We start from the raw sequence: 26,623 nt of genomic DNA, 5'->3' as shown, positions 1-26,623 counted from the left end.
TTACAATTACAGCTATCAATGAAACTATTTGTAACGTCTGACTAACATATGTATATATCGGCAATGAACCGATATATGACATAAGCAGGAACACTGACTTAGACTGGAGCAATACAGGGAACAGGACTCAGAAGGATTCGCTATCTCTTCGCAGAGATGAACGCAATCCACAAACGGTAACAGAACAGGATTCAGAAGGATTCGTTATCTCTTCGCAGAGATGAACGCAATCCACAAACAGAACCAGGAGCAGGGTAACTAACTCAGCACGGGTGATCACGATACGCGCAACCTACCAAAACGTGCTGGAAAGCTGACTAACTGCACACAGGATATAAACAGTTCGTGTACGTATACATCAGCGACACTGATGTATCCACGTAACACGAATACAAGGAAAATAATAAACGTGCTGGTATGCATATATATTGGCAATGAACCAATATATGATGCAAAGACCAGCAAAGTATTTTTAGAACAAGAAACACGATCGGGGGCTGAAGCAACAGCAAGACAGGCTTAAACTGAAGCTATGATAGCCCGAGGAGTCCTGCAGGAAGCAGATCTTTATACTGAGGTCATCCAATGGGAGCAGACATGCAGATTCCCACACAGGTGAATGATAATCAGTCACAAGCTGACAGCAGGGAAAGGCAGACAAAGCTATGCAGCTTGCATGGAAAGAGATCAGAACTGCCTGAGCTGCAGCACTACTACTTCCAGGATTACCAGCTGCAGCAGCGATCATGACACATGTATTGTTTTAAAAACAAAAGGGCTGAAAACTGAGAAATAATGATTTTTTTCAATTTTTTTTCTTATTCTTCCCATTATAATGCAGTAAGAATAAAATAAATCTTAGCATAATGTACCACCCAAAAAAAGCTTAAAGGGAAGGTTCAGGGAGGGTGGGTAAAAAATAAAAATCAAATTCCACTTACCTGGGGCTTCCTCCAGCCCGTGGCAGGCAGGAGGTGCCCTCGCCGCCGCTCCGCAGGCTCCCGGTGGTCTCCGGTGGCGCGCCCGACCTGGCCAGGCCGGCTGCCAGGTCGGGCTCTTCTGCGCTCCAAGGCCCGGAACTTCTGCGTCCCACGCCGGCGCTCTGACGTCATCGGACGTCCTCCGGGCTCTACTGCGCATGCGCAGAACTACTGCGCATGCGCAGTAGAGCACGGAGGACGTCCGATGACGTGAGAGCGCCGGCGTGGGACGCAGAAGTTCCGGGCCTTGGAGCGCAGAAGAGCCCGACCTGGCAGCCGGCCTGGCCAGGTCGGGCGCGCCACCGGAGACCACCGGGAGCCTGCGGAGCGGCGGCGAGGGCACCTCCTGCCTGCCACGGGCTGGAGGAAGCCCCAGGTAAGTGGAATTTGATTTTTATTTTTTGCCCACCCTCCCTGAACCTTTCCTTTAATTGGGAGTGGAAAAAGAAAACAAGGTATAGATCATTTCGTTGTGATAAGTAGTGCTAAAGTTATTGGGGAATGAATGGGAGGAGCGCTGAAACGTTAAAATTCCTCTTGTTCATATGGTGAAAAATACCTACAGGCTGAAATGGTTAACAAGTGTTCTTCAGCTGTTAATTTGTATATTTTAAATGTTAGTAAACATTGATGAAAAAAAAGAAAGAATGTTACATGGCTATATATGTTGTTACATAAAGGCAGGTCAGGATCATCCACCAGGCAACCTAGGCAGGTGCTTGGGGTCTAGCAGGTGTCAAGGGGCCCATCTACCAACTTATTAAACTCTTTCCAATTTGCTTCTTTCAAACCACCACTGACAAAACCCCTCTGCATCTATAAATGCAAGGTCAGTGGCATTATATCAGTTGAGCATTGGAGAGACAGCCATAAGCAAGATGACAAGATTGTTAAGCAAGCAGAGAGCTGCACAATTACCATAGCATTAATTTATCTTTATATTCCTAATCCTAATGCCTGGTACACACTATGAGATTATCTGGCAGATTTACTACCAGATCGACTATTTCCATCATGTCCGATCTGATTTCCAATCGATTTTCCGCTAACTTGTATGAAAAATTGATCGGAAAATCGATTGGAAATCAGATTGGACATGTTGGAAAGAATCGATCTGTCGGTAAACCTGCCAGAAAATCTCATGGTGTGTACCAGGCATTAAACCCTAAATTACCCCTTCTATATGGCTAATCCTACCATTTATTTAACTTTTCTCTTAGGCAGGGTTCATACTTAATCATGTGCAGATTAGGATTTTTCAAATACGAGATTGCCACATGTAAAGGAAGTCAATGGAAAGTGTGTGCTTTCACAATGGTGTAAAAAGTGTACATCTTGTAGCATACATTTGCGCAATTCATGTGAATTCTCAATGTGTCCAGAAAAAGTGTGTGTGTGTGTATGTGAAAACGCGCAGGTGCTACACATGGGCAACAAGTGTGAATCCTGCCTTAATTTTACAAAAACACTGAGCTCCCTGTTACTGTGAGATGAAAATTAGGCACATGTAATCTCACTTTGTATGCTCAAGTGTAACATCACCAACATTTCTACATGTGGTGGTCCTGCTGCAAGGTAGTGTTTGTAAACACTGACTTGTCACAATTGCTAGAGAACACATGTGATTCAGGAAATCTGTGATGGATATTCTTTATTTTTTCTTTACTACTGTGTTGCAATCATTTCTCTCTTCTGAAGATATCAAAATATAGTAGGGCTGCTGAATGTTTAGTAAATTAGTGGCTGTAAAACTGCAATAATATGCAGCACCTGCAGTGAGAACTTAGCTCATTAATTCTAATGATATCTGCGGGTGCTTGTCTGTGACCCTCTAACCATAGTACAGTAACTCTGTCCTGTAATAGCGGTTACATGACTGCTAACCTCCTACTCCCCCTCTTGCATTCCTGGATGCCCTGGACATGCCCCTCTGATATGCTTCATCCTCTGGGATGCCGACCAGTGCAGAAGTCTGAGTGCAATCACGTAGGACAAGTGGCCTGGGCTAACGGTAGGATCTCAGACATTTTTTACTTTCAGTTGCTGTGGGGACACCCTAGAGCTCACAGTGGTATTATTCTAAAGTAGAATTGTACAATACTAATACATCTATACTGTATTGTAAAAGTGAGAGAATTGGATACTTTAAGTAGTCCTATAAAGGAGGTAAGATTGTACAATCAAGATTGGATCATTGATGGGCACTTCAAAGTGTAACTGAGGTGATCCTAACAAAAACGTTACATACTTAGCTAGACATCCAGAGGTTTCCTGTGCCCTCCCTGCCCCCACCACTGAAATGCCCAAAACATAGCCGACAAGAGCTTATTGGATATGTTTAGAGATGGCCCGAACAGTTCGACCGCGAACTTATTCGCGCAAACGAACGCAAACTTTATGGCGGTTCGACCCGCGGCCTCCTATACTACATCATTAGGGTCAACTTTGACCCTGTACATCACAGTCAGCAGGCACATTGTAGCCAATCAGGCTACACTCCCTCCTGGAGGCCCTCCCCCTTATAAAAGGCAGGCAGCATCAGGCTTTGGACTCACTCGTGTGCCTGCAGTAATTAGAGAAGGGAGAGCTGCTGCTGCTCCTGATTCTGCTGCTGTGGCAGAGAGAGCTATAGGGAAAGCTTAGTTAGGCTCTTGTAGGCTTGTTAGCTTGCTCCTTGCTGATTCCTATTGCTAAAAAAGCACCCCTCAACAGCTCTTTTGAGAGTTAATCTTGTTCTTGTGATCTATTTTTTATTTTTTTTGTGTGTGGCCCACTTGCATTATATACAGCCCTGTCAGTCAGTCGCAGCTGGCCTTTTGCCCCTTAATTCCTACTGTGCCACTGCCAGGCCCAGCACATTCAGTGACTACCTGTGTGTGTGACAGGCAGCTGCACATTTGTAATCCCATCCCAATCACTGCACCTGTTCATTGTTCAGTGCACCTACCTACCTACCTACGTGAGCGCACGCATTGTTAATACCACCAGTCACTGTACCTGTTCACGGTACGTGTGTGTGACAGGTGCACATTTGTAATACCCATCACTGCATATACCTACCTGTTGTTCAGTGCACCCACCTACCTACGTGAGCGCACGCAGTGTCACTGCACCTGTTCACGGTACCTGTGTGTGTGTGTGACATGCACATATGTATTACCCATCACTGCATATACTTACCTGTTGTTCAGTGCACCCACTATCCTACCTGAGCGCACGCATTGTTAATACCACCGGTCACTGTACCTGTTCACGGTACGTGTGTGTGACAGGTGCACATTTGTAATACCCATCACTGCATATACCTACCTGTTGTTCAGTGCACCCACCTACCTACGTGAGCGCACGCAAGGTCACTGCACCTGTTCACGGTACCTGTGTGTGTGTGTGACATGCACATATGTAATACCCATCACTGCATATACCTACCTGTTGTTCAGTGCACCCACCTACCTACGTGAGCGCACACATTGTTAATACCACCAGTCACTGTACCTGTTCATGGTACGTGTATGTGACAGGTGCACATTTGTAATACCCATCACTGCATATACCTACCTGTTGTTCAGTGCACCCACCCACCTACCTACGTGAGCGCACGCAGTGTGATATACCACTTCGTGCATACCTGTTAACTGCACCTGTGTGACTGCACATTGTATTAGTCAATTCAGTGCATACCTTTCACTTCATCCCCCCCCCCCTCCCGATATGGACAAAACAGGTAGAGGCAGAGGCAGGGGCAGACCCAGAGGCAGGCCACTCGGCTGGTCTGTTCGAGGTCATGCTGATGTATTATTGTGCGGCCCTGGACCAAAGTATAGTGCTCAGAAGAAGGCACGTCCCATCAACTCCCAAGATTGTCAGGACGTGGTTGACTATTTAACAAAGAACACCTCTTTTTCTGCAGCCACCAGCGCTACTTCTAGCACCACATCCATTCCATTTGACACTTCGCAGGAGTTATTTGGTGGGGAAATCACTGATTCAAAGCCACTACTGTTATAACAAGATGAAGGCGCTAAGCAAGTTACACCACCTCATATGTCTGTGTTAGGCGACACTATGGATGTAACGTGTGAGGAGGAGGAGGATGAAGTACCTGCTGTTGGTGCAGTTTATGAGGTGTTTGAGGCAAGCAAAGCAGGGCAGGATGATTATGATGATGACGATGATACGGATGTCACGTGGGATCCTAAGAGACAGTGGGCTTGATTCACTAACCTGCGCTAAGCCGGTTAGTGTGCTGTAAGTGTTAGTGTGCGCAAACCACGGCTTTAGGTGGTTTGCGCCCACACAGTTGAAATAATACCGCTCACTACGCGCACAGCGTGCTGCGCAGATAATAGTGTGCATTGCTGGCCCTTAAAAGTCACACCCGATGCAACAAAAATGCCGCATCGGGTGCCCATTTAGCAGCGCTATGATGCGCCACTTCGGGGGCACCCGATGCGTCATTTTCGTCGAATCGGTGCGCCTTTTAAGGGCCAGCGGGTGCAATGTTATCGTCGCACTGCGCACTAATATCGGGGCCGCGTGCAAAGTAGGTTTGCAGAAACTAGCAGCCAAAAAGGGTTTTCACACCGGCGCTAACACTTAGCGCTGGTTAGTGAATCAAGCCCAAGATGACCAAGGGGACAGTTCAGAGGAGGAGTCAAAGAGAAGTAGGAGAAGATGAGTTCCTGAAGAAGCAGGGGGAGCTCGTCATCAGAAACAGCTGGTGGCAGTGTCCGGCGCCATGTATCGCCACCTATGTACAGCCAGCCAACATGCCCTTCAACGTCAGCTGCTGATGCCACCATAGTGCCATGACCCCAGGGGGGCTCAGCGGTTTGGAAATGTTTTAGCGTGTCTGCCTTAGATCAGAGCAATGCCATCTGTTCTCTCTGCCTCCAAAAATTGAGCCGTGGAAAGGCCAACAGCCGCGTAGGGACAACTGCCTTACGAAGGCACATGGAGAAAAGGCACAAACAGCAATGGGAAGAGCACCAGAGGAAAAGCAGCACACAAAAGAAAAGCCACCCTCCTTCTCCTCTTCCTCCTTCAGGTGCATCATCTTCAGCCTTTTTCTCCCTTGCACCTTCACAATCACAGCCACCCTCCACTCCGCCTCTCACCTTGACCGGTTCCTGCTCCTCTGCCCACAGCAGCAGTCAGGTGTCCGTGAGGGAAATCTTTGAGCGGAAGAAGCCAATTTCTGCCAGTCACCCCCTTGCCCGGCGTCTGACAGCTGGCTTGGCGGAACTGTTAGCTCACCAGCTGTTACCATACCAGCTGGTGGACTCTGAGGCCTTCCGTAAATTTGGGACACCGCAGTGGAAGATACCAGGCTGCAATTATTTCTCTAAAAAGGCGATACCCAAACTGTACCATAAAGTTGAGAGGCAAGTGGTGTCATCTCTGGCACACAGCGTTAGGTCAAGGGTCCATCTGACCACGGATGCCTGGTCTGCCAAGCACGGTCAGGGCAGGTACATTACTTACACAGCCCATTGGGTCAACCTGGTGACCGATGGCAAGCAGGGAGTACGTGGCTGTGCATCGGAACTTGTGACAACTCCACCTCCTCTACTCCTGCTACATCCTCTTCGCTGCCATCGTCCTCCTCCTCCTTGGCTGGGTGGCAGTTCAACTCTACTGGTGCTGCGATCTCCTCTCCAGCTACACAGCCCCAGCTCCCCAGGGCCTATGCTGCATGCCAGGTATGACGGTGTCACGCCATCTTAGACATGTCTTACCTCAAAGCGGAGAGTCAGACTGGACCAGCTCTCCTGGCTGCTCTTAACAAACCGGTGGATCAGTGGCTGACCCCGCACCAACTGGAGATTGTCAACGTGGTGTGTGACAACGGCAGCAATCTCATTTCAGCTTTGAATTTGGGAAAGCTGACACATGTACCCTACATGGCACATGTGCTGAATCTCATAATTCAGAGATTTGTGTTGAAGTACCCAGGCTTACAGGACATCCTGAAGCAGGCCAGGAAGTTGTGTGGGATTTTCAGGCGGTCTTACACGGCCATTGCACGCTTTGCGGATATTCAGCGGAGAAACAACTTGCCGGTGAGACGCTTGATTTGCGATAGCCCGACTTGCTGGAATTCGACCCTGGTTATGCTTGACCGCCTGCTACAACAGGAGAAAGCCGTCACCGAGTATCTCTACAACTACAGTGGAAGGACACACTGTGGGGAAAAGGAGATGTTCTGGCCCAAGAACTGGACACTCATGCGAAATGCCTGCAGGCTCATGCCGTTTGAGGAGGTGACCAACCTGGCAAGTTGCAGTGAAGGCGCCATCAGCGACTTGATCCCGTACGCTTTCTTCCTGGAGCGTGCCGTGCATAGAGTGGTGGATCAAGCTGTGGAGGAGCGTGAACAGGAACAGGAACAGGAGAAAGAGTTGTGGGATCAATTCTCATTAGAACCAGATGTTTCCTTACACATGCGGCAGCACAGAGGGGGGAGGAGGAGGAGGAAGAGTCGTGTGGGGAAGAGGAGTCAGACTCGGATGATGAGGAAGGTGGTTTTTTTTTGGGAGGAGGAGGCGGCAGCAGAAGAACAACTGCAGCTGGAGTCGCAGGGGGCTTGTGCTGCTCAATGTTTCCGTGGTATTGTTCGCGGCTGGGGGGAGGAGGAGAACTTACCTGACAACACTGAGGAAGAGCAAGAGGAGATGGATAGTACGTCTGGATCCGACTTTGTGCAGATGGCCTCTTTCATGCTGTCCAGCCTGTTGAGGGACCCCTGTATAAAAAAACTCAAGGGAAATGAGCTGTACTGGGTGGCCACGCTACTAGACCCTCGGTATAGGCACAAAGTGGCTGAGATGTTTCCAAATCACATGAAGGCAGAAAGGATGCAGCACTTGCAGAACAAGCTGGCAACTATGCTTTACAATGCGTTTAACAGTGATGTCATAGCACAACGCAATAAAAGTACCACTGCCAGTATTCCTTCTCCCATGTCCACGCAGGCAAGGCCAGGACGCTCCAGCGATCTCATGGTAATGTCGGACATGCGGACATTATTTAGTCCAATGCCTCGCCTTAGCCCTTCCGGATCCACCCTCTACCAATGCCTGGAGCGGCAGGCAGCCGACTACCTGGCCTTAAGTGTGGATGTAGAAACTGTGAGCAGCGTTTAACCCTTGGACTACTGGGTGCACAGGCTTAACCTGTGGCCAGAGCTGTCCCAATTTGCCATCCAACTTCTGTCTTGCCCTGCATCAAGCGTCCTGTCAGAAAGGACCTTCAGCGCAGCGAGAGGCATTGTCACTGAGAAGAGAAGTCGCCTAAGTCACAAAAGTGTTCAGTACCTCACCTTTATCAAAATGAATGAGGCATGGATCCCGGAGGGCTACTGCCCGCCCCAAGACTAAGTCAGTCCCCGCACACAGCATCTCTGCCTGCATGCCGTGTGACTGCCTGTCCCATGACTAAGTCGGTCCCAACACAGCATCTCTGCCTGCAGGCCGATTGACTGCCTTCTCTGACACCACCAACAGGGTCCAGGACTCCAGGCGGATTCCTGAATTTTTAAGGCTGCTGCTGGCAGCGGCCGCTATAATCATTTTTCTGGTGCGTGTACATGCCTGCCTAATTTTTTTGGCTGTACTGCAGCTGCAGCAACAAAACAAAAGGCATGTACATGTGTCAATTCCCCTTTGTGATCGTTACCTTGCCGCGGTGAAGGGGCTTGCGTATCACAATGAAGCAATGACCGACGGCTATATGAGTGTCTCGGGGGGAGAGGCACACTCAAGATAATAAGGTCTTTGCTTCATTGTGGACAGACCAAATTCGATCAGCTGGATAGTCACTGTTGTTCTATCATTGAGCTACTACAGCCCGGCGACAAATATGGGCTTGAAAACCCGCCACGGCCTGCACTCTCGCCATGGTGCACACCAGTCCAGCATGACCGTCACTACACAAACAGCTGTTTGCGGTGCGTTACACAGTGAGTTTGGTGTGTCAGTGTGAAGCAGTACTCTAATTACACTTCCTGATTGATGTATACACATGCAAGATGTTTGAAAGCACGTTAGGCCTGCAATTTAGCATGCAATCTGAATTCTGCCCTTAAAACGCTGCTTTGCGTCAAATCCAGATTTTTTTCCGCGGGGCTTTTGGCGTCTATCCCATTTATCCATGCCCCCCTCCAGGTGTTAGACCCCTTGAAACATCTTTTCCATCACTTTTGTGGCCAGCATAAATGTTTCTAGTTTTCAAAGTTCGCATCCCCATTGAAGTCTATTGCGGTTCGCGAAAGTTCGCGCAAACTGAACTTTTGCGGAAGTTCGCGTTCAAGGTTCGCGAACCAAAAATTGGAGGTTCGAGCCATCTCTAGATATGTTATCATAGCTTTGTAACCTACTGTTTACAAGCATGGCCATACTATGCCTGTGCAAGTACGGCTGTGCCTGCGCAGTTAGCCCGAGCCACTTGTCTATTAGCGGCTGTGTGTTACTGTGCAATCAAGGTCGTACTTGCGCGAGCATGAGGAGGAGCGCAATTGCGAACTTCCAGAGGGTCCCGGGCAGCGGTGGTAGTCTGGACTCTGGAGGAGGACATGGGAAGACTCTGGAGGATCAAGTGGCTTCCCACTTCTTAGGTAAGTGTTTTTTTTTAGTTATGATCTGCCTCGGGTTTACTTTAAAAAGCAAGGAAGGATAGAGAGGTGAGTAGGCTGCAGCCAATGCTGTTCTGCTTCACTTTACAGGGTTAAGGATAGTTGTGTGGATCTTACACAAACTCAGGATAATAATAGCAGCTCACAAATTCCCTAACCTTGGCTTAGGTTGCGTTTTAAAGTAAATTCAACCTTTGTTTGAATCTGTTGTGCAGCTCTTTTATGTTGCTAATGACATGTTTGATGTTATTATGGCTTTGGGTATATGGAGCCTTCTATACAAATGTTGTACAGCTCGGGGACTGTTTGGCTCCCAATCTCTAGTTGGCAAAATATTGCAAAGAACATTTACGGTGTCTTGATTGCGCTGTGGTGATATTATGTAATAACCGAAAGTGGTTTAAATTAAGCTTTATTAAGATTATTGCTCATTCTGAAACATGCATTTTTGTTTCTTTGCTGAATGCTGATGTTTTAAATTGGTTTTCTTCTGTATATTTTAAATCTGCTTTTCATTTACAAAATTGTTGGAAACGTTGCCATTTTTTTTCTTTTTGGGCAGTGTGTGGAAAGGTACAGGATGCCAGTACTTCTTGGGTTGCCATTGAGGAAAATCCACTGAGTTCCTGTATTGGTGCCACCAAACATTGTAATGTGACTGATGCCATCAATAGTGGTCTGGTTCCACCTCTTCCCCACTCTACCAGAAAAAGAATGTAGTTTAGTTCTGTGTCCTCCTCTGTTCAGATTTATCCTAGTTTTTGTCCACAGTAAAGTGAGTAGTCAGATTGCTGTATACCCTAGAAAATCATATATAAAGCCTTTGCATGTGACAGTACTTTGTATGATTCTGATCCAGTTCTGAAACATGCCTGAAAAAGAAGCTTAAAGAGAATCTGTATTGTTAAAATCGCACAAAAGTAAACATACCAGTGTGTTAGGGGACATCTCCTATTCCCCTCTGTCACAATTTCACCGCTCCCCGCCGCATTATAAGTGGTTAAAAACAGTTTTAAAAAGTTTGTTTATAAACAAACAAAATGGCCACCAAAACAGGAAGTAGGTTGATGTACAGCATGTCCACACATAGAAAATACATCCATACACAAGCAGGCTGTATACAGCCTTCCTTTTGAATCTCAAGAGATCATTTGTGTGTTTCTTTCCCCCCTGAGGGGGGAGTGCATAGCAGAACCACAACACTGAAGAACTTGGCAGCCTTCCAGACACAGGCTGACAAGTCTGACAGGGGAAAGATACATTGATTTATTACAGAGACTGTGATAGTACAAAGTGCTGCAGTAAGCCAGAACACATTAGAATAGCTTTTGGAACTTGTAGGATGATAAAAAACAGGATGCAATTTTTGTTACGGAGTCTCTTTAAAGCGAATCTGTACTCTAAAATTTTTACAGCAAAAAGCATACCATTCTATTCATTATGCTCTCCTGGGCCCCTCTGTGCTGTTTCTGCCACTCTCTGCTGCAATCCTAGCTTGTAATTAACAGTTTTAGGCAGTGTTTACAAACAAAGTAACTAGCTTGTGATAGGCTCACATAAGCAGAGTGTGTGAGTCATACAGAGCCTGCAGGGGGCCTGCAGAGGGTGTGTATCGCTTCTATCCAATCACAAGCAGCCCTGCACATTCCACACATTCAAGCCTTAGCCCGACAGAGCCGACAGAAGGAAACAGATTAGATCATATAACAGAGATAACACAGCCACTGTGCAATTAGGAAAGGCTGCAGTAAGTCAGAGCACATTAGAACAGGCAAAGGAACTTATAGGATAGAAGAACTAAGGCTGAAAATTTTGTTACAGAGTCTCTTTAAAGTTTGGAAAACTTGCAAAGAAATCTTGTACAGTTAGTCATTAAAGGTATCACCTAAACAACTTTAGTTGTTATGTCTTCGGGATCCCTTGGGATAACACACACCCTCTTATAACGGAACCTGTCCTGTTAAATCACTTTAGTCTTGGCCACCGTGCTGCAGCTCAGTTTCAGGGTGTTGGCAATCTTATTATAGCCTAGGCCATCTTTATGTTTTAGAAACAATTTTCTTTAACATCTGCAGAGAGCTCTCTCCATGAGCTGCCATGCTGAACTTCCAGTGACCAGTATGAGAGTGTGAGAGCGATAACACAAAATTCGACACATCTGCTCCCCATTCACACCTCTGATCTTGTAACACTAAATAGTAACATGATCCCGTGGAGGGAAAATGTCTAACTGGGCAAAATGTTGACATTCTTTGCTTGGGATGCATTCACTTTTGTTGATGTGTTTTAGACGTTTATAGCTGTGTGTTGAGTTATTTTTTTGGGACAGAAAATTTACACTGCTTTACAAGCTGACTACTTTACATTGTATCATTCGTGTTGATTCATTAAACATTTGTAATATTACCAGGCACGCACAGCGCACAGCAATATTACTGTTACTTCCGCATGTAAGGTCCACAAAACACGTTAGTAGCCTGACCCATTGTACTCTAGTAGTGCGCCCACTACTACGGTAACACGTGCATTTCAGTAGTAATGGCCACACTACTGAAGAACCGTGGGTCATGCTACTAGTGTATCTTGTGGTACTTTTGCATAGCAGTAGCAGTGATATTGCGACGAGACGTGACACGAGGTGGTGAGTGCTGCTGAGCAGCATTGGAATAAGCATCATATAAGGACTATGCATAATTAAGAAAGCTCAAGGGAGCCCTAACCATGCTGTGTGAGTGCAGCCCATTGTAGAGGAAGGTGTAGTCCATGGACATTAGTATTTTCTTGGAAGATTAAAGCAATATATGGAACTCTGATGCGGAAATTATACTGACTAGATCTCAAACAGAATTCCATTGATAAATGCGATGCTGCAAAGAAAACTAGATAGATCTTGAATTGCTATTCAAATTGAGCATTTTTTGTGCTGACCAGGCCATAATTTGCATGTGCATGTGTTGGTGTGAATGGGGAGCGCTCCAATCCAATATAGGCATTGTTTTTAGGGGGGTAGGGGTTGTTTATTGCGGGGTTTGTATACTGAATTAATAAATTATGAAGCATTGTGAGAAATTGGTTCCCTTGTTTTGTTGTTAAGGATATTGGCACCCTTTGCTCCCCCTAAAGGGGTAAATGCACATTAAATAACCTGTTCTCCAGTATTTAATATGGTTCTAGTGATATTGCTGTGCCTGCATGGTAAAATTACGGATGTTACTTCCAAAGTGTTGTATCTTTAGTACTGCCCCATGAAAACATATAATAAAATATTTACAAAAATGTGAGAGGAGTACTCATGTTTAACGTTTGTTTGTTTTTTCAATCCGTCACACTCACTATATTTGCATTATGTTTGTGTCCATCTAGGTCCAGCGCATTTTGGAGAAACATGACCCGTTCAAGAACTCTTTCGCCAAATATGGTTCTATTTCTGCAGATGAAGTCAGTGCTGTACAGAATTACGTGGAACACATGATCTTGCTTTTAATTGAAGAGCAGGTGAAAGATGCTGCCATGGGGCCTATTCTGGAGTTTGTGGTGTCAGAGAACATTATGGAGAAACTGTTCTTATGGAGTCTCAGGAGAGAATTTTCAGATGAGACCAAATTTGAGCAGCTAAGGATGTACGAATTACTGGTCACCCAGTCGCATCAGCCTTTGCTACATCACAAGCCTATACTCAAACCACTGATGATGTTGCTAAGTACTTGTTCTGGGACGTCAACTACAAACGTAGAGACCGAACTAGTTGTTCTACTTAACCAGTTGTGTTCAATACTTGCCAAAGATCCTTCTATATTGGAACTGTTTTTTCACACCAGTGAAGACCAAGGAGCTGCCAACTTCCTCATCTTCTCCTTGCTAATACCATTCATCCATAGAGAGGGTACGGTGGGACAACAGGCCCGGGATGCTTTACTCTTCATTATGTCTTTGTCTGCTGAGAACAATATGGTCGCTAAACATATCGTTGAGAGCACATACTTCTGCCCAGTAAGTATCACTTTCTGCTATGTTTTAAAATAATAGCATTACCAGCGCAAAGCCGAATATTTATCCATTACTTTTAGCATCAGGCTAGAACAGCCACAAGTGCGGTGTATAATCTAATGCACATGGTCCCGAAAGGGTTAAGCACCATACTCCATTTGATATTAGATGAGATCTTGTTAGATACCCAATTGAACATGATTGCACTGTTGTCACAGTTGAAGCTTTCTAATATGCAATGTAGTACACTGTTTACACAGCTAATGCCACCTCCCTCTTGAACAGCTCCTTGTGAAGGATATCAGATCAGATTTCTGCTATCACGTAAATCATTTACCTTGATCAATAAACAACAAGGTTACACAATCAATGTTTGATTGACAAAACAATCAAATATTGATCGGAAGGAGCTTTAATTATTAATAACCTTTCATTAGTTTAGATGTTTTTATTGAATTTCCTGTCCTATCTATTAAAATACTGAATAATATTTTCCTGCCTTTGGATAAATGAATGCACACATATAAGGTATAGTGAGCGACACTTAAAGCGAACACTGAGGTAAAAGTGATATAGAGACTGCCATATTTATTTCTTTTTAAGCAATACCAGTTGCCTGAACAAGCATCTCAGAGCTTATAAAGATTAGCTGCATGCTTGTTTCTGGTGTAAATCAGCCACCACTGCAGCCAAATAGATGAGCAGGGCTGCCAGGCAACTGGTATTGTGTAATAGGAAATAAATATTGCAGACTCTACTGCATATCACTCTCACCTCGGGTTTAGAGATGCCCTCTGTCTTTTACATTTTTATTTATGTATTTGCTTTTTCATGGCTTACAGGCAGTGCTGGTCGTAATGGAAAAATCTACGCTTACGGATCATTACGCGTAATTTTATGCTATTACGCATTACGGAATTACGCTTACGGCGTAGACATTTATCTACGGTTCATGTCTATAATTACGCATGGCCCTTACGCAATTACGCGTAAGAATACCGTAATGCAGGTTGTTACGTTATTGTCTTACGCATAATTTCCTACTAGCAATTAATGCGTAAGGCAATGCTCCCAAGCGGAAAAGTTGACGCATGGATCAATGTTACGTAGCCGCCGACTTTAAGGGCTGATAGCAAAGCCCCCTAAATTGCTGAGAGCCTCAAATTTGGAGAATATATTAAGGAGATCAGAAGGAATAAGAGGGAAATTTTTTTTTTCAAAAAGACCTTATAGTTTTTGAGAAAATCGATGTTAAAGTTTCAAAGGAAAAATATATACATTTAAAAACCCGCCGACTTTAACGGTTAATAGCAAAGCGTGCTTAAAATTTAGGAACACCAAATTCCCAGGGTATATTAAGGGGATCAGTGGGAATAAGAGGAACATTTTTTTTTCAAAAAGACCTTATAGTTTTTGAGAAAATCGATTTTTAAGTTTCAAGGGCAAAAATGTCTTTTAAATGTGGAAAATGTCAGTTTTTTTTGCACAGGCAACAATAGTGTATTATTTTCATAGATTCCCCCAAGTGGGAAGAGTTTTACTTACTTCGTTCTGAGTGTGGGAAATATAAAAAAAAATGACGTGGGGTCCCCCCTCCCAGACCTCTTTAACCCCTTGTCCCCCATGCAGGCTGGGATAGCCAGAATGCGGAGCACCGTCCGCGTGGGGCTCCGCACCCTGACTATACCAGCCCGCATGGTCCATGGATTGGGGGGTCTCGGAAGGGGAGGGGCAGCCAAGCTTTCCCCTCCCCCTCCGAGCCCTTGTCCAATCCAAGCACAAGGGGCTTTTCTCCACCTCCGATGGGCGGTGGAGGTGGAGGCCGCGATTTCCTGGGGAAGGGGGTTCATGGTGGCATCTGGGAGTCCCCTTTAAAAAGGGGTCCCCTAGATGCCCACCCCCCCTCCCAGGAGAAATGAGTATAGGGGTACTTGTACCTCTTACCCATTTGCTTTAAGAGTTAAAAGTAAATAAACACACAAACACTTAGAAAAAGTATTTTAATTGAACAAAAAACATAACCACGAAAAAAGTCCTTTAATATTCTTAATTAACCATTAATACTTACCTGTCCCTTTAAATAAATGATCCCTCGCAATAGCCTCGGAAATGTTCTATCAGTTACAATGTAACAAAGTTATTACAATGTAACAACTTTGTTACATTGTAACTACGCCGCACCCGACGTCACTCGCCGCTCAGCCGCCGCATACACTTACGCGTCAGTGCAGGACGCTAATGCTACGTACACACATGCGACAATGATTGTTCGTTAAGAACGACGAACGAACTTTTAATTGATGAAAGAACGACCTAAGTAAAGGTAGTTTTAAAATGTGTGTAACGATCTGATCGTTAGAACGAACGTTACATCACAGAAAGCAACTATTGTGCCTGCGCATAAAAATGAGAAGTTCCATGGAGAAATAGTGAAATGCGCATGTCAAGCCTAGTACGAACGATCGTTTCCAACGATGTACTACTTTTGCAAACGATCGTCGTTGGTTAAAATCCGCCGAGACAGAACTTTCTTTTGTAGCGATTTGGCTCGTTCGTCGTTTGCCTTAATAGTCGGTGGTTCGTTTTTTGTAACGATCGTTGTTGGTAAAGATCGGGGAACGATCGTTACAAACGACTATAGTCGCATGTGTGTACGCACCTTTAGTTCCCGCCGGCTCCCGCCGTCCACCCCGCCCACATCTGTCACCCACATGTGGGTGACATGTGGGTGACATGTGGGAGAGGCAGGGAGGGCAGTGGGAGCCGGCGGAACTTAGCGTCCTGCACAGACCCGACAGAGCTCTGAGCTATATAGCTCAGAGCTCTCTAAGCATCTTTGTATTTGGGCTCCAAGGAGCCCCATTGGTCCTTAGCAGACCAATGGGGTTCCTTCAAATCAGAAGGAACCCCATTGGTCTGCTAAGGACCAATGGGGCTCCTTGGAGCCCAAATACAAAGATGCTTAGAGAGCTCTGAGCTATATAGCTCAGAGCTCTGTCGGGTACGTGCAGGCTGCTAAGTTCCGCCGGCTCCCGCTGCCCTCCCCGCCTCTCCCACATGTCACCCACATGTGGGTGACAGATGTGGGCGGGGTGGACGGCGGGAGCCGGCGGGGAATTAGCGTCCTGCACGGACGCGTAAGTGTATGCGGCGGCTGAGCGGCGAGTGACATCGGGTGCGGCGTAGTTACAATGTAACAAAATTGTTACATTGTAATAACTTTGTTACATTGTAACTGATAGAACATTTCCGAGGCTATTGCGAGGGATCATTTATTTAAAGGGACAGGTAAGTATTAATGGTTAATTAAGAATATTAAAGGACTTTTTTCGTGGTTATGTTTTTTGTTTAATTAAAATACTTTTTCTAAGTGTTTGTGTGTTTATTTACTTTTAACTCTTAAAGCAAATGGGTAAGAGGTACAAGTACCCCTATACTCATTTCTCCTGGGAGGGGGGGTGGGCATCTGGGGGACCCCTTTTTAAAGGGGACTCCCAGATGCCACCATAAACACCCCCCCCCAGGAAATCGCGGCCTCCACCTCCACCGCCCATCGGAGGTGGAGAAGAGCCCCTTGTCCTTGGATTGGACAAGGGCTCGGAGGGGGAGGGGAAAGCTTGGCTGCCCCTCCCCTTCCGAGACCCCCCAATCCATGGACCATGCGGGCTGGTATAGTCAGGGTGCGGAGCCCCACGCGGCCGGTGCTCCGCATTCTGGCTATCCCAGTCTGCATGGGGGACAAGGGGTTACAGAGGTCTGGGAGGGGGGGCCCCACGTCGTTTTTTTTTATATTTCCCACACTCAGAACGAAGTAAGTAAAACTCTTCCCACTTGGGGGAATCTATGAAAATAATACACTATTGTTACCTGTGCAAAAAAAACTGACATTTTCCGCATTTAAAAGACATTTTTGCCCTTGAAACTTAAAAATCGATTTTCTCAAAAACTATAAGGTCTTTTTGAAAAAAAAAATGTTCCTCTTATTCCCACTGATCCTCTTAATATACCCTGGGAATTTGGTGTTCCTAAAATTTAAGCAGGCTTTGCTATTAACCGTTAAAGTCGGCGGGTTTTTAAATGTATATATTTTTCCTTTGAAACTTTAACATCGATTTTCTCAAAAACTATAAGGTCTTTTTGAAAAAATTTTTTTTTCCTCTTATTCCTTCTGATCTCCTTAATATATTCCTTAAATTTGAGGCCCTTAGCACTTAAGGGGGCTTTGCTATTAACCCTTAAAGTCGGTGGCTTTTTTGTATTATACGGGAGCGTAATATTACGCGATTACGGCAGACTGTGTAATTTCAATAGGAGTTTACTGTCTTACGCGTAATTTGTTACGCGTAATAACGTAACCTACGGTCTACGCGTAATTAATTACGTGTAATACCGTAACCTTACACGTAATGCTTACGGTGCATTTGTAGTGAATTACGATGCGTAATTACGCTAATGCGTAATTTCGGCCCAGCACTGCTTACACCGTTTTATCATATAACATTTAGATGTTAAGTCTCTTTTGGGCACAGGAAGTCTGTTGCCTAGATTTGTTTTCTTTGGCATACTGTATGGAACAATGGCTTTCGGCTCCCCTTAACCTCCCTGGCGGTACACAGTTTCAGATGCTGCGTCTGCTGGAGGATTTTTAAAAAAAAAATTTGATCTAACTGCTTAAGCTAGCACTTTGCTAGCTAACTGTGGCCCCCAAGTCCCTGGGCACCGCTCTGATCCCCCCGATCGCCGCCGGCAATATTTACCCGTCCGTGATCCCGCGAGAGCCGCATCTTCACCCTTTAGCTTCAGTCGTCGCTATGGCGACGATCGGACATGACGTCATGCGCAGTCCTGATCCTCCCTATAGCGAAGCCTGGAGCTGATTAGGAGGCTGCGCCATTGCGGGATCCCTGGGGGGTACGTATAACGGTGGCGATCGGTGGTGATCGGGGGAGAGCGGAGGGACTTGGGGGGCATCATTAGTTAGCAAAGTGCTAGATAAGCAGTTAGATCAAATTTTATTTAAAAAAAAACTCCGGGGGGCCATGTGATCCTCTCCGGCGGCTAGCCCGAGCGTAGGTCGGGCTTACCGCCAGGGAGGTTAAACGTTTGACCTGCTTCATTGTTGTAGGGCTTTTTTTGCAGATGGAAAAGATACATGACTGGGTGCTATGGCAACAAACACAAATGCTTCCCACAAATGAGGCCTTGGGTTAAAGATTGAGCTCTTTCTCGTGATAAGCTATGTTAACTGAAGATCGGTACTCAGTATTTCCTTCAGCCATATCACATGACTAGAGATTGTGACAACTCACCGCTCACACGCCCGCCCGTCTCCCTGGCCCCATCCCCGTCCTCCTGTCTCTGTGAGGCTGGGGCCGTGCAGCGCACATGCGCAGTAGCAAAAAGCGTGGACCAAGCTACACAGGGACAGCGTGACGCAGGGACACAGGGGTTTTATTATAGAGGATAGCACCAATGAAGTGCTAATACAGTAGTTGAAGAAGAGGTCGGGTAGGCACTTCATGCCTGCTATAGAGTTAGGGTCAGGCACCACCAGGGGGGTATTAGGGTTAGGCATCGGTAGAGGAAGGGTTCTGTGTGAGAGTAGGGTTAGGTTAAGTCCGTGATCTGCAAACTTGGCTCTCCAGCTGTTAAGGAACTACAAGTCCCACAATGCATTTGCCTTTATGAATCATGACTGTGACTGTCAGACTCCTGCAATGCATTGTGGGACTTATAGTTCCTTAAAGCCGCATCTACACGAGTAGATGCGGCCGCGATGCTCCTTATCAATTGAGCCGCTGATGCGGCTCGATTGATAAGATCCGACAGGACGGATCTCCGCACCGCCGATTCCCTGCTCGCTCCCCACGAGGGGACAATGGCAGGGAATCGAGCAGAAGATAAGCGGCGCCGGCGGGGATGAGCGGGCACGAGCGGGGAATCGAATGCAGCGCACGCGGACGCGGTGGGCACGCGGAAGAGGCGATCCAGCGGCTAATCGAGCCACCGGATCGCTGCAATGTCCCATAGTGTAGATGGGACATAACAGTTGGAGAGCCAAGTTTGCAGATCACTGGGTTAGGTCATAGTCAAATATCGGTAAAGATGACAGATATTTTACTATCGGAAGAAAGTAGTGGAATATCAATACATTTACCAATATTCTACTAGTGGCAATCCCCTGCACCCTTTTTTCCAGTCTCCTTTATTACGTGTATGCCTGCAAGGTGCCTGTACTTAGGAACCCTTATTATCTGTTTCTTATGGAAACAAGTGCCCATGCATTTGCATTGTTGTGCTGATCGGACAGAATGCAGAGGAAAATGTCAGCATTATTTAAGGGTCAAAAGGTATCCTTTTAAGACAGGCTGAGCTTTTGTAATTATGAATATACAGCTTCTTTTCCTATTCAGTTCTGCAATTCTGCACCGCTGTGACATATGTGGAAAATGACTGACACTCTATATGGTTCAGAAAGTTGCCATTTGCATATGTTTACACAAAGCCACAGGTTGCTATGAAATCTTTTCAGAACTATCTGATTAAGTGCGAAACTAGATCTGTATTCTCCAGCCTCACAAGTTAGCTTACAGCCTATGTTGTTAGCAGCCACCTAGAAATGACAATACGGGTATCATTCTACAGTGAGGCCGAAGCCAGGCACTTATCGCTGGTTATCTGTGTGCCACCTAACTACACAAAAGCATAATGGTGGCAGTTCAAAAGGACTCTGGAGACACAGGGAAGTGCGCAAGCGTGACAGGTGAGCATGCATCGCTTACCCAAGGCCCAGGCACGAGCAAACATTACATGGGTGTCAGCCTGGAAGGCGGCAGCGCTAGGACAATTTTCAATAGATTTCATTCTGAACTCTATTAGAAATCAGCAGTGTGTGGGCAGGCAATAGATCCCTCTCTGACCAGATTTGATTTGATTTAGTGGCAGATTGGGAGGTATATGGATTAGGTAACTTAGTGTATGTACAGTATATGTGTCAGGATCATTTAGGCTATCTAAATGACATGCCTCCCTGCAGTAAGATAGTCATACTTTCACTAAGTTCTGAGGTGCATTGATTCTTGAGAGCTTATTCAAGAGGAAGCAGCCAAAGAGAGTCCTTGAAGGCAGGAGGCAGCCTAGATGACCCCAATGTACTGCAGACCCATCTAGCTGAGGGTCAATTCCAAAGGGTGAGTGTCCACTTCTGAGGTTGAGGTGGTGGTGTCTCACTTGAAAAAAAATTGAAGGTTAATCCTCTGCTGTAGACCAGTATGGTACTGTGGTGTGATTTGTTGCAAGAGCTCTTTTTTCATGATCTTGTTTATGGACTTATGAACTCTTATTGCAAATCAATCAACAGAACAATCACTTTTTCTTATTATCAAAAGATATGCCAATTGAGAAAAAAAATTGATCAACGCTTACTCACACTAGTAGCGATATCGGGTAGATTTAATCCAAATTAACAAATGAATATGTTTTGATCACTAAAGTTGCAATGAGACAATATCAAAAGGAATGGTAAAAACCAGTAAACAGGTTTTCCAACCTGTCCAATTAACGGAATTTTCATTTTCAACCTGTTATCAATCACTTTACATCAAACCGAACAGCCAAAAGTGTATTCAACAACTGAATCTAAAGGTCGATTCAACATACAAATATTGAGCAGTGTTTGGCACTAATAATCCACAGCCAGCAGGGGGAGGAGCATTTCGGGCAGACAGAATGGGGAAGGAATACAGCAGAGGGGCACTTGATACCTGGCTATAAGTCAGAAATTTAGGTGTGACCCAAGTATAAGTCTCCCCCTCCAGTTCACTTCAGCAGATCAGACTTACATTTTTCGACTTATAGTCGAGTATATACGGAAAACTTTAAAAAACAAATTTTATTCACTCTTCAGCAACTTTTTCTAGTTGAACATATATATTGAGTTCAGAGTTATTTGATAGTTACAGCATAAAATGCTAGATGTGCTGCGATACATTACAAAGCAATCTCTTTGATGCGTATAAATGTGAAATATTTATGTTTTCCCGTTAGATAACACAGTACATATCTCTTGCGCTGTGCCAGTGCTGTACGGCTGGGAGACCTCCATGTCCATCCACTGGGCCCTGGGAGATGATCCATTTGTAGAACAAGTCAATCGTCCAACCTTTATTCTATTTTGTTACTTTGACGCTCTGCATCTGTTCTTCCTAGTAATGATTTTTCCTATCTGCTGTTTGCTGAACTGTAGTTGCCTGGGGAATTGTGTCTTGAGAACTCTATCAAGTAAGCGTATATTAAATAGCTATTGTCCTTTCAGCAATACAGAGTGTTAACAGTGTAGAATGCAGGTGCCTTGTTTTTGTCAAATGTACCAGGGACAGTGCATTTCTCAGCAAAAGGGACTGCGCAATGCAAAGAACAGTCTGATTTGGAATGCAGACGGTGTTATAGCAGAACTATGGAGCCAATTCTAAAGCAGTCAGCCCCATATTGACCTCATGATGTGTTCCATATAAATCTTATTCAGTGTGAATATAAATGCTATATTTACACATAATCTGAAAGAACAGCAAATTCTGGATATTCTTTTTTCTTCAAAGAGAATCTGTAAAACTAGCCATTTGCCCCAGGGGGGTAACTACTAAGGTGCAATCCACTGAAACTTTAATGGTGCCTGTCACAGACCGCAAGGCCGGTCTGCGGATGGGGTAAATCAATCAGCGTCAGAAATCCTCTCACACGGTCATTTGTTCCTCACGAAGGGTAACCCGCGTTCGCAATTTGATGAACTGACTCGTGAAGGGAGCGTTCGGATACCAACGGATTCACCACACACATACAATTCAAAGATCTGCCACCAAGCGAGTTACACAGCCCTCTACTGTAATTACTAGGACTTGGAGAATGCTTTAGTAACCCCTAGCAGTATGCAGGAATCTGGGTCAGATCGGACTATCTGAGCCGGGTTCTCGCATACGGGTTATAAATGAATACTTCTATTAAACACAGGGTAGCGAGTTCAGGAGAATAGGTACGATTGTGTATGTTCAGCAACAGGTTATAACCGCTAAACGATTTTTAAAACGTTTAATAACAAAAATGCATTACATACAGTTATATACACCAATTAACATATATACACAGAGCTTAAAAATAAAAAGGAATAAAATCAGAAAATTCTTACTTAGTTATGCTGAGCAGTCCATTTGAAGAATGAAGAAAAAGAGTCCAGTTTTAAAAGTAGACATTCAGGTTAAAAGTCCTTGAATCACAGCATGCGGCGGTTCTCCGTGGAACGCATGCTTGGACTTCGCTGGTCAATGAAATTTGGAGAACTGAGGGAGGGGTCCCTCGCAACCAGTTTTGACTGACCTGAGTTTTGGGCTGTCACTACCTGGAAAGTAGGTGTATTTCATGCGGGGTTACCTCCTAATCAGCAGGTTGCCGCCCACAGACTCAGAGCAAGAAATGTACCAATTATTAATAATCTGTGTAACTCCGCCCCAGATTGGCGCATCGCAAATCCGAGACAATATTCATAAGCGGCTTGCGACCCTGTATTAAACGAGGCTATACATGCCTATTCTATCGAATTCGCTCTACGCAGGCCGGATAAAGTGGTTTCTGTACAGATTCCTGAAAGCTAGAAAATTGCAATTTAGGTGACTGATAGAACTGATTTTTAGATATCAGGAAATGTAATTTTTGTCTTGCTGTGCCAAAGCTATTTTAAATTATTAATAAATTAACGTTCCCTTTGTTTGAGGCTATGAGCTTGGAGGGAATTTTTAAACTTACTGGTTCAAGCTGGTTTTTCTTTTGGGGGAAGATGAGCTGTGTAGCCAAATGGCTTCTCGGCACGGGAGTTGGCCACTTGTGAAATTCTTTCCTGACACAGGATGTGGGGGAAGGCTACTGTTGCTCTCAGTAAGAAGAGAGGAAAAGGGACATCTATTGTACATTTACACAGGACTGACAGTAATTGCGCACGACCATACGAAAATCGCTGGCGCTTGCGCATGACTTTCCGTAATGTTCGTCACAGTGCCCCCACAACCTTCACATCCCCTTCCACTCCCCGGCCTGGGGTCTCATCATATAACAAGTGTGGCCAGGGGCATAACTATAAATAATGGGGTTCCCCACATAGGCAAACGCAGGGGGGGATTGCAGCTGCCCAGAATCCCCCCTCAGACCAAAGCCAGTGCAGTGTCTGGCGACAGGCACAAGTTGAGACACCAGACTATCTGCAGGCATCCTGCAGCTCACAGCACCGCCCCCTTTCTTTCCCCGTTACAGTTGACTGTGGATGGAACAGCAGCATCTGTGCAAAGCATGGAGGAGCAGTGTGTGTATAGAGCATGGAGCAGTAGGTCAGTGTGTAGCAAGCACCCACGGTGGGAAATTGATGTGTTGTGACTTGTAGTGCCTCTGCACACTCCGACACCTCAACGTCTTCTCCACAGTCAAGTCAGCACCATCCAAAAATTATTCAAGCTCTTTTATTGATAAAAAGGTAGCATAACAAGCATAGCAGCGACAGCATCGCTGTTTCGGTCAGAGACCTTTTTCAAGCTGTATCAAGCAATGTTAGATAAATAAATAATTTTTGGATGGTGCTGACTTGACTGTGGAGTAGAGCATGGAGCAGCTCTGGGAAACGTAACAGAGTCAGGTATGAGCACAGCCCTGTGCCCTGCTGTATGAATGCTTTACTTTCCCCTTCAGTACCAATGTCAACTGTCTTCATTATTATCTGTATCCAAAATGCTCCTGATCAATCCCATTGTCGATCGAGAGAAGATCGGACATTTAGGAAATAATTGTCAGATCCTGTCAGTCGGACGGGAAATTGCTTTATGTGTACCCAACATGATGTCCTACCATATTATACTGTATTGTGCGTGGCTGAGGGAGACCTTTCAGGAATCCCCCCACTGAAAATCCTGGGTTTGCCCCTGCCCCACCAAAACTTTGTTGGGGCCCCCCCAATATTTACACCCTTTCACTTGCCAACCCCTCATGACCCTCACAGCCTGAGGCCCATCCTGCAAGGGTCATAAAACAAGTGTGGACATCATCTCCCCACCCATAACAAGTGTAGCCACAAAAACACCTGAGCTGAAGGATGGACCCCTTTATCAGAGGGAGTGAAGTAGTATATGGGGCCTCCTTACAGCTCTGGGTCTCCCTGCAGTCGCAGTCGCAGGAACTGCTCCCCTCTAGTTACTCCCCTGTGTGTGGCTACCATGAACCCCTCCCATACCAATGTGGCCACAAAAGTACCTGCTATGGAAAATGAGCAGTGGGGGCCCCTTGTGACTGCAAAGGCTCCTCCCCCAGTAGTTATGCCTCTGATTTGCCCTGTTTATCCTGTGACCAATATCACATTTCTAAAGTGTTGACAGTAATATTCACTGAAAAAATTGCAGCTCAATTCACAATATGAAATGCTAGAATGGAAGAAATTTGTCCTTGTAGCACTCCTTAGTGATGTCAAGCTAGCATCCCTATCCTACCATGATGCCTATGATAGGCTGGCCATTTGTGCTTTTAGCTCTTACAGAGTTCAGGTTGTCGTTTCTTGCTTGCTGATTAGCGGCTTTTGTTGTCTGGTGTTGTAACTCAGAAATTAACAGACATCTCAAGGCAGAGATTATGATGGATACCCACTACAGGATTCTGATGATCAGAAGAGTTTGGAAAAACCTTTGTAGGATTAATTAGTGCCCAGGTAGACTCTAAACTATTCACACATGATAGATTTTTATTCCTTGAAATGATCTGTTGTGGTTGTCTTGGGTAACAGTTTAGCATGAATACAAATTGTCTGCCAACATCAGCTCCTTCCTCTTTAGCAATCTGACACCTCTTGGTCATACTCCCATATTCACAGAAATAAAGAGCAATTGTACAATAATCTTTTACCTGAAATTATCACAGACCATCAGGGCTGGTTCTGAACTTTTTTCTCCTGAAGCAATACATTGTGAGGACGCCCCCTCCCCCCGATGTGTGTGTGCGTAAATCGGGACCAGAGAGAAGAGACACATGTTGCTGTGCATTGCAGGTACTGTCACTATGCTTACCTCCCTCTGCTTCCTCCAGTACAGCATCTCCTCCCTGCTGGCCCTCAGCAGCCCAGCTCTGATCCCCGGGATACTGGCTCTGCATCAATCACCCGCTCTCAGCAGATTAATGATGGGATCAACAGCCACATGTGAAGTCCTGCTTTCTCTTTGACTACAGCAGCACCTCATTTGACCTGCTAGCATGTAACTGGTCACATAAGGCACCGCTGTAGCCATGGATACATGAAGCTGGAGGGGCGGATGTAGATCCCATTACAGGAGCGCTGAGAGCAGGTGAGTGAAGAGGCGCTGCGCATCTAGAGAGGGGGAGACAGAGACAGCAAGGAGGGGGACATTTGGGGAGGGGGCGTGGCCAAATGTTATAGGTGACTCTCTTTACTTGTCCTGTCACTAAGGAAATGTAGTTCTTTCTCTGGAAACTGTATCACTGTTAACAAAGAATAAGTCTTAATATTATATAAGCTGCTTGTGCTTCCAAAAATATGGCACTTTATAGCTTGTTACTTTACAACTTTTATAAGTCATGAGTGTGTGTGTGTCCTCATTTTCCCAATTCTCAAAGTAGGTTTTGAAGGTGGCACACATGTATAAGCAGAATTTCATACATTTCCAGGAGAAGGAGGATTAGCAGAAGAAAGAGCATCACTTTTTGAACATATAACTGGCCAAATACTAATAGATTCTTACAGTGCACATACCTTTGATACTTGGATACTTTTTTTTTAAAGGATCTAATAACTTAACCACCCTCAGAGTTCAACTAAAAACCTTTGGAGCCCGAGCTTTCTATCATGCTGCCCCTACCCTGTGGAATGCCTTGCCAAACTTAATCAAGACAGCCCCAACCCTGGACACATTTAAATCAAAACTGAAAAGCCACCTGTTTAGTCTGGCATTTGTGATCACATAACTTTTCTCCCTTTACATATCACTAT

At 45.3% G+C, this 26,623-nt stretch overlaps 1 protein-coding gene across 1 annotated transcript in view; it reads left to right on the top strand.

Annotated features, from left to right (window-relative positions):
- The window catches only part of LOC137570395 (FHF complex subunit HOOK-interacting protein 1A-like), a 285,196-nt gene that overhangs the window by 37,053 nt on the left and 221,520 nt on the right, over nucleotides 1-26,623 (top strand). The window contains exon 2 of the mRNA XM_068279077.1: nucleotides 12,976-13,602. Within this exon, the coding sequence (XP_068135178.1) occupies nucleotides 12,976-13,602 (627 nt within the window). The remainder of the gene's footprint in view (nucleotides 1-12,975; nucleotides 13,603-26,623) is intronic.

The sequence above is a fragment of the Hyperolius riggenbachi genome, chromosome 1 (assembly GCF_040937935.1).
Source record: "Hyperolius riggenbachi isolate aHypRig1 chromosome 1, aHypRig1.pri, whole genome shotgun sequence".
In the NCBI taxonomy this organism is placed as follows: domain Eukaryota; kingdom Metazoa; phylum Chordata; class Amphibia; order Anura; family Hyperoliidae; genus Hyperolius; species Hyperolius riggenbachi.
This window is presented reverse-complemented; position numbering and strand designations above follow the sequence as displayed.